Below are 8,162 nucleotides of genomic sequence, written 5' to 3' on the forward strand. Positions count from 1 at the left end.
AAAAAAAAAAAAAAACCCCAAAAACGCAAGTTTACGCAACCGTTGGGAAACGGACCCGACCGAGGAGCTGTTTTTTGCCGCCTCGAGTTAGGCCGGAAGGCGGAAGAAAACTCCGCTTCCGCCTCGCAGCGAGGGCGGCCAACAAGCCGGCACGAGGCGTGCGGCGGCGGGCTGAATCTGGGGCTAAAACCCGCCGGTTTGGGGCTGGAAAGTGCTTTTATTCCCCCCTCCCCCATCCCCGGAGGTATTTAACGCCGCCTCGCGCAGCGGGGAGAAGCCGTGGCCGCTCAGGGCACCCAAAGCGCCCGTTTTCTTTCTTTTTTTTTTTCCCTTTTTCCAGCCGCGGTTCCTTCTCCCGCCGCTCCGTGTCCGCTATTTCCCCGCCCCGGCGGAGGGTCTCGACTCGCCTCCGGTTTTTCGAGCTCGCGGGCGGCTTCCGTCTCTTCCTTAACGGGTTCCCGGGCGCCGGCAGGAGCCCGCGGCGGAGGCCGCGGCAGGAAGGCGCCCGCTAACCTGCGGGCCGGGAAAGGACGGCGGATGAGCCGCCGGCGGAGTCGGTTCCCCAGCGGCTCGCGGAAGGGAAGAGGATCCAAAGCGATCCCGCTTCCGGGCCTCCCCGCAAGCCTCCGTCTCCCACCGGGCTCCGGAAAAAAAAAAAACCAACCCCAAAACACCTTTTTTTCCCGGCGGGATTAAGCAGCGAATAAACACCCACCTGCTGTTTTTCTGGCAGCGCGAGAGGAATCTGGCCGAAATACTCAAGCGYGGGTTCAAGAAAAGGGTTTTTTCCTCGTCCTCAGCTTCGGGCGGTTTCARATCCTTTAAGGAGCCGTCGAATTTCTCTGGAGTTAAGGGGAGCGAAGCGTTAGCCGGGGCCGTTCCCTAATCGCTCCTCTCCCGCCGTTTCGGTTTACGGAGCAGGGAAYGAGGAAAAATAAAAATAAAAAGGAGGGGAAGAATGGAATAACCCAGATAGTGCCAAAAAAAATAAGAGGGGTGAAGGAAGCCCGAGCGGGGACGACGGGGAAGGGCGGCGGCGGCGCTTGCTCCGYGTCCCCCTCACCTTCTTCGGCGGGGGCGTCCGCCAGCGTCTCGAAATGCTGCTTGAGGTATTTCTCCTGCTCGGGAGTCTGCGGCAGAGAGCCGGCGGGCTGCGGGCTCGCGGAASCCTTTTCCGGCTCGGCTTCTCCGTCGGAATCGTCTTAAATCGGCCGGAGAGCGGGAGGAAAGCGAAGCGTCGCCGCCGGGAGGGGGAAGRCGGAGGAGTTTAGCTGGCGCCGCGGTTGTTTATCAATATATATATATTTTTTGGGGGGGTTTTGTTTCGTTTTCTAAGCGCTCGGCAGCCCCGGCGAGGAGGAAATCCCTCCGCGGTCAAAGGCGCTCCCGAGCGCTTCGCTCCGGCGCGGCCTCTCCYGCCGGAGCGCGATCAGAGGGATTCCCGAGCCCCGCCGGTCCCCTCCAGGCCAATTCCCCCCCTTTTTCTTTCTCGTAAGCGGGACGAAGGCCGCGTTCCCGGCGTCACCTTCCGGCCGGAGACRAATCGCGGACGTTTCCGGCTCCGGCGAAGCGACGGATGAGTTTTTCTCCGCGACGTCGCCGAGTTCCCTCCGATAAACAGGTTGCAGCGGCAGCTCCTTCGGGCGTCTCCTTGGGGGAAGGCGAGCGGGATGGATTTACGCTTTCCTGGTCCTTGGGAAAAGGACTCGGGCGGGAAAAGGACTCGGAGCCACGAGGGTCAGTTCAGCTCAAGCCAAGTGATTTGGGCCGTAATTCCCCGGCTCCCCAGGAGAAATCAGTCCGAGCCGTCCCCGCCCAGCAAACGCGATTTTTGTCGCTCCGTAAATCCCTTAGCCGGCCCAAATCAAGAGTTTTTCCGCCTCCCTCTCGCGAAGCGGAACGAACCCGCCGCTCTCCAGCGAGCTGCGCCCGGAGCACGCCTCATCTGGGCCGGCGCTGGTGGCGTCGAGCGATTCCAGCTCCTCCCGACTGGCTTCGTCTTCGGAGTAAAGCTCRGAGCGTTTGAAGTCCTCGATAACGCTGCCGGGAGAACTCTCCGTCTGCCAGAGAGAGCGAAAAATAAAGGAGGCGAAACCTCCACGCGGCCCGGAGGGGGTTCGCGCGGGCGTCGAGACGGCCACGGAAGGTTTAAGGTTTACGGAAGGTTTTTTTTCCCTTTTGAAGGGATTTACGTYGTCCCTCGGCGTCGGAACAACGGCTGTCGCTAACCTCCAGGAGGAGACGGTCCAAATTCCTGGGCTCCAGGTCGGCGTCGCCCTCAAAGTCGCTCTTGATGGGGGTGAAGTAGGTCAGATCGGCTTCCAGCAGGGTCTTAATCGGGTCTTTCTCGGCCCGTTCCGCCCACCTGCCCTGCGGCTGGTAGCTCGCTCGGGGGTTGGAGCCGGCGTTGTCCGAGTTATCCGCCTCTCCCAGCTGGAAAGAAAGGGGAGGGGGGGAAATGGCTGTGGCAGCACCGGGCCAGAAGAGTCACCCGGAGCCGTCGAAGGGTCGCGCGGAGGCGGCGGCGCTTCGCCCGTCCGACTTACCAGCCTCTTGGCCCACATGGGCAGCTTGCCNAGTCACCCGGAGCCGTCGAAGGGTCGCGCGGAGGCGGCGGCGCTTCGCCCGTCCGACTTACCAGCCTCTTGGCCCACATGGGCAGCTTGCCGTTGTCCGAGTTATCCGCCTCTCCCAGCTGGAAAGAAAGGGGAGGGGGGGAAATGGCTGTGGCAGCACCGGGCCGGAAGAGTCACCCGGAGCCGTCGAAGGGTCGCGCGGAGGCGGCGGCGCTTCGCCCGTCCGACTTACCAGCCTCTTGGCCCACATGGGCAGCTTGCCGTTGGTGAGGACGCAGGCGGGCGCTGCCGAAGGAGACGGGCACCGGAGGTGAGAGGGAAGGGCGGCACGCGGAGGAGGGCAAAGCGGGAGAGGAAGGAGAAGAGCGGAAACGCGGCGGGGCCGGGCCGAACCGGAACGCACCCGGCTCGAAATCCTCTTTGGACGGAGTGCGCGGGGACGAGGCGGCGTCGGGCTCGTCGTCCGAGAGCTCCGCGGCGTCGCGAGCCACCCTGGCGCCGGGAATCGCCACGTACGTCTGCCGCCTGGGGAAAAAAAACGCGGCGCCGCGCGGGTGAGCCGCCGCCTCCTCCCTCCTCCCGATTAAAACGAAGCGGGAACTCGAGGCTCGCGGATCGCGCGCCGCGTTTTCTGCGGGGCGGAGGCGCCTTCCCCTCCTCCACCTGATCCGATCCGGCCGACTCGTTTCCTCCGTCCCCTTCGGCGGGAGCTGGTCGAGTTCCAGCAGATGCTGCTTCATGCTGGTGGTGATTTCGGGACCCAGGAGCCAAACGAACACGCAGCTGGAGGCACAAGGACAAGCTCGAGGCGGAGATTTTTTTTTTAGGGGGGAGGGCGCCGTAATTAAGCCAATCGCATCCAGCGTCCCCCACGCCGGAGCTTCCCTTATAACATCAACGCGGCCAGGGGAAAAAAAATTCCCTCCCGGCATCATGCCGGCGTGCGGAGCGGAGCTTTAATTGCGGCGGGGAATAAATCGCCTCCGGGAGCGGCGGGGAGGTTTYAGAGGCGTAAAAGGAAACCGGTTCCCAGGCGCTGGTGCCTACCTGTCTCCCGAGACCGTGATGAGGCGTCTGCAGTCGTAGGTGAACCTCATGCCCGTGACTATTTCTGCAACGCACGGAGTTAAAACGCTGGAGGTGCCCGGAGCGAGGCGCTCACCTCCCGCCGCCCGGAGTCCGCAACGCTCCCTCTCGCTCCGCCCGCGGCGGCGGCTCCTCCGAGTTTCCCTCCGCGATTTACCGGGATTCGCCTCGGCCGCGCCTCGCGCCCCGTCGATTGGCGGCCGAAGCCGAGCGAAGCGGAACGGGCGAAGTTTTCCCGAAGCGCGGAAGCGGGACGGGGGCGGGGGGAGGGAGCAAAACGGCGCCGAGCGAACCTGAGTGTCCGAACATTTTCGCCACGCACTCTCCCGAATGGAAGTCGATGACGGAGATGCTCTTATCGGAGCAGCTCGTCGCTAGGAAGGTGCCCGAGGGATCCAGCTGCACCTGAAAACGGGAGGTGGGGGGGAAAAAAAAGCAGCGATCGGAGTCACCCGCCGCTTTCCCCAAGCGCCGAGCGCTTCCCGCGCGTCTCCTTCCTTCCGAGACACGGCGAGCGCCGAGCTCCAGCTCCGCCGGGGTTCTACCCCCGCCGGTTTGTCCTTTTCAGCTTAAAAAACTCTACCCGCAGAGGAACCCGCGGCACCTAAAGGGCCTTTCCGGCCCCGTCGGCGGATTTGAGGGAGGAAGGAAAAGGAAATCCAAGAAACCGCCGCCGCGTCGAGCGGCGCGTTCGAAGAGCCGCCGATTTTAAGGTCCCGCCCCCGAAACACACCTCCCCCACCCCCCACCCCACCGCCGCCGCCGAACGGGAGGCGTCGCGGGGCCGCGGAGGCCCTTCGAGCCGCCTTACCTTCAGCAGCGACCCGTCCTCGCCGTGCGAGCCCTTGTAGCAGCACTTCTGCTTGCCGCTGGCGGCGTGGTAGACCCTGCGAGGAGGGGCGCAACGGCGTCGGGGCGCGAGCCGCGCGGAGGAGAGCGGGGAGGGGGGGGCCAACCCCCCCACCCCCGACCCGAAATAAGGAGCAGCGCCGCCGCCGCCGCCGCGTTCACCTGACGTTTCGGTCCTGGCAGGCCACGGCGACGTACTTCCGCGTGATGTCGATGTCCATGTCGTACAAGGTGGTTTTCTCGGCGACGTGGTGCGTCCTGACGAAGCTCAGGCCGGCCGCCAGCTGCGGGGCGGGCGCGCGGCGGAGGGGGAGGCGGAGGGAAAATGGGGGGTGGGGATCATGCCGCTGCCCCTCGCCTCGGCCCCGAAATTCCGCCTTCCGATTCGGAGCCGAGTGCGTAACCCACCTTCTGAGCGCGGCGGAAATAAATGCTTTTATCGGCTCCGCAGCTTATTAGCTGAATATCTCCGTCCCCTAAAGCAGGAAAAAAAGGAAAAAAATTTTTTTTCTAGTTCTTTGAAATCGCTCACGACCCCCCCACACCCCCGCCCTGGATCGGCTTCTACTCCGTGTATAACGGGACGGTTTAGAGCCGTAAATCCGGAGCGAGAAATTCCCCGTCTCCGAAGGCCGGGACGAACCAGGCAAAGGGAAGCGAAACGTTGGGGCCGGGCCGCGGCGGCGAGCTACGCACCGGCGAATTTTACCGACGTTATGGCGGACGAATGGTCGTCCAGGGTTTGCTCCAGCCTGTAATTTTTGTCCACGTTTAAGACGTGGATCAGCCTGTCTCTGCTCGCCGAAGCCAACAGCGCTACTCCTGGAGGTGCGAAGGAGAAGAACGGGTGTGAAAACGCTGCTGTTTTAAGGTCTCTTTTWWAAAAAAAYARTATTTGCTGTCGTGGGGTGGAGAAATCTCATCAGCAAACCGAYGACTTAAAGTCCGATGGGTAACAGCAACGAAGCTCTAAGCGATTTGAGCCCGCTCGTAGGCTTGAAACGCAGTCTTAAAAATGAAGTTTATTAGAAATAATTCTAATAATTAATTCGAAATTCTCCACCCCCCCCGACCCCGGTGGTTTATCGGGAAAGCAGAGCTCGAAGGATCGGTGTTTGCCCGAGACGGCCCGACGGCGGGGCAGGTCGCTGGGTTCGAAACGACTTACCCGTTTCCGGCTTCGAATACTCCAAGCAGAGAACTTCCGAGTCGTGAGCTTCCACCTTCGCCACCTCCTGCATGAACCGCAGCTCGTGGATCCTGCCAGGGAAACGTAGCGGCGAGCCCGGGCAAAGAGGAGGGCGGGAAAAACCGCGCGTGCCCGGGGCCGAAGCGGGTTAACGCTCGCTTGCTTTCGAGCGCGCGACGGGGAAAACTCGGCGCCGCTCGGGGAAGGGGGGGGGAAAGGAAACAAAATAAAACAAAAAAAAAAGAGGGAAATCCCTAAAATTCAGCCTTATGGGGAAAGGGGCTTGGAGGGGTTTCGCCTTCCCGCCCCGGCACTCGCCTGAGGTTGCCCGCTCTGTCGCCCGAGGCCAAGTGCTGCCCGTCCGGGCTGACCTGCATGACGCGCACGCCCGCTTTCGCGTCGAGGCCGCCGGCGTTCTCGCCGCGCTCGGGCGCGCCGGCCGAGTCTTGCAGGTGCTGGGTGTTGTCGTCCACGTAGACGACGCTCAGCAGGGTCTGGGGAGCGGGGAAGGGGGCGGGGGGGGGGGAGAAGAAGGGGACGGTGAGGCGGGCGGGCGTTCCCGGGAGCCGGGAAGACGGAGGGAACGAGCGGGTTTCCCTCGGGCGGCCGCCGCGGCGCTCACGGTGCTGTAGGCGTTTCCCCGGCCGGCGGCGTTTTCCAAGTTCCAGGCGCGGATGGTGTTGTCCGAGGAACACGTCAGGAAGGAGCCGGCGGGCAGGCAGGATCGCCGCTCCTCGAACTCGGGGTAAACCTGCCCCCGTTGGGGAACAACGACAAAAATAACTAAAACAGCAAACGGAGAGGGCGGGCGTCGGGGCTAGGGCAGGATTTCGGCGTCGCCGGCGCGGGAGAGCGGGGAAAGCCGAATTTTCCCGGGCCGTTGCGAGGCGCGAAACCTTCTCACCTCGACGCTCCACACGAAGGAGCTGTGGAAAAGATCCGACCACACTTTCCTCGCTTTGCCGATATCCCGGATGTCCCACACGTACACGCTGTGGTCCTTGTACACGCACGACAGCCAGCAGTTGCAAGGGTCGTAGGCCAGAGCGATGGCGTCGGGATAGACCCAATCTGGCCGCCTGTGGCGAGACCGAGCGGGATTCGCTCTCCCCCCGGGGGCGTTTTTTTCCCCCCACCACCGTGTTTAGAAACTTTTTGAGGAGAGCTTCGGGGTGGTGGTGGTGAGGGGGGGGGCTCGGGCTCGGAAACGGGCGCCGTACCTCGGGGCGGGCGCTCGGGCCACGTCCACGCCGAGGCGGTGAGGCTTCGGGAGGTCGCCGAGATAGCGCATGTCGCGCGCCAGGAAGATCCTGACGGTGCCGCCGGCGCAGCCGCAGAACACGAACTCGCCGCCGACGCAGACGCAGCTCGCCAGCGAGACCTGCGGCGGGCAGCGCGGGCGCTCGGGCAGCGGCTCCGTCGCCCGCCGGTTGGACGGGATCGGGCCGGGGACCGAGGGTGTTGGGGTGGGGTGGTGGTGGTGGGAGGGAAAACAAATATCGCACCTTGAGGACGATCCATTTCTCCAGCACCCGCTTCTCGTTGAACTGGCAGAGCAGCCCCGAGTGGGAGACGCAGAAGGTGCTGCCGGCCGTCTCGCCCTGCCCGCAGGCCACGCCGCAGAAGACGTTGTCGTGCAGCTCGCCCAGCAGCCCCGAGCGCCCCACCAGCGGCACCGTCTCCTTGACCTGCGCGACGGCGCGGCCCTGACGCCGCCGCCGCTCGCAGACCCGCCCGCGCCCGCCCGAGGGTCCCCAGCGCTTCCCCGAGCGCTCGGGGGACTCTCCTAGGAGACGCCGGCTCGGCTCCTCGGCGCAGCAAGCGGCGTTTTCAGGCCGCCACCGGATACGGCGTCAAATAGGGCGTTAATTCACCTTAAGTTCTCTGGAGGAGTCCAAGAACCAGAATTTGACGTGGCGGTGCCCCACGGTGACAAAGTAGCTGTCCTCGGAGAAGGACACGGCCATGACTTTGCAGGACACCTTGTTGGACGCCACCAGCGAATCCTTCTGCTCAGGAAGAAGCGAAGAGCGGCGGGATATCGGAAAGGGGCTGTTCCGCCCCGATCCGGAGGATCCGACGGCGTTCGGGCGAGCGCCCGCGAGCCGGCTCCGGCTAACGAGGGATTCGCTCCGTCCCCGCTCCGAGCCACAGCTCCGAGCGGGAGAGGAGGAGGAGGAGGAGGAGGAGGAGGAGGAGGAGGCGTTGCTCACCTTCCAGTCCCACACGTTGACGATCATGTCGTGCTGGTAGCCCACGGACACCAGGTACTTGCCGTTGGGCGAGAAGGCCACGCACGCCACGCCGTGCTTGTGGCCGTGCAGCTCGCAGAGCTGCGCCCGCTCCTCCACGTCCCAGACGCGGGCGGCCGGGCGGTGCCCGTTCTGCGGGACGAGCCGGGGCTGGCAGCGAGCTTTCGCGCGTCGCCAGCCGGCAAAGACCCCAAAATAAAGGCAAAAAAA

At 63.9% G+C, this 8,162-nt stretch overlaps 1 protein-coding gene across 1 annotated transcript in view; it reads right to left on the minus strand.

Annotated features, from left to right (window-relative positions):
• Positions 1–8,156, minus strand: part of WDR62 (WD repeat domain 62) — a gene marked incomplete at both ends in the record, with an annotated part of 10,462 nt that extends 2,306 nt beyond the window's left edge. Inside the window, 23 exons of the mRNA XM_085324839.1 lie at positions 408–513; positions 716–842; positions 1,064–1,201; positions 1,526–1,650; positions 1,906–2,060; positions 2,230–2,433; positions 2,809–2,861; positions 2,980–3,101; positions 3,240–3,359; positions 3,624–3,687; positions 3,956–4,067; positions 4,474–4,549; positions 4,674–4,795; positions 4,920–4,987; positions 5,208–5,333; positions 5,680–5,771; positions 6,019–6,194; positions 6,323–6,451; positions 6,605–6,779; positions 6,921–7,081; positions 7,206–7,388; positions 7,575–7,709; positions 7,914–8,156. Coding sequence (XP_085180965.1) covers positions 408–513; positions 716–842; positions 1,064–1,201; positions 1,526–1,650; positions 1,906–2,060; positions 2,230–2,433; positions 2,809–2,861; positions 2,980–3,101; positions 3,240–3,359; positions 3,624–3,687; positions 3,956–4,067; positions 4,474–4,549; positions 4,674–4,795; positions 4,920–4,987; positions 5,208–5,333; positions 5,680–5,771; positions 6,019–6,194; positions 6,323–6,451; positions 6,605–6,779; positions 6,921–7,081; positions 7,206–7,388; positions 7,575–7,709; positions 7,914–8,156 — 3,012 coding nt within the window. The remainder of the gene's footprint in view (positions 1–407; positions 514–715; positions 843–1,063; positions 1,202–1,525; positions 1,651–1,905; positions 2,061–2,229; positions 2,434–2,808; positions 2,862–2,979; positions 3,102–3,239; positions 3,360–3,623; positions 3,688–3,955; positions 4,068–4,473; positions 4,550–4,673; positions 4,796–4,919; positions 4,988–5,207; positions 5,334–5,679; positions 5,772–6,018; positions 6,195–6,322; positions 6,452–6,604; positions 6,780–6,920; positions 7,082–7,205; positions 7,389–7,574; positions 7,710–7,913) is intronic.
• Between the last annotated feature and the right edge of the window lie 6 nt (positions 8,157–8,162).

The sequence above is a fragment of the Rhea americana genome, unplaced genomic scaffold (genome assembly GCF_003343005.1).
Source record: "Rhea americana isolate MKP2758 unplaced genomic scaffold, rheAme1 scaffold_933, whole genome shotgun sequence".
Classification (NCBI taxonomy): Eukaryota; Metazoa; Chordata; class Aves; order Rheiformes; family Rheidae; genus Rhea; species Rhea americana.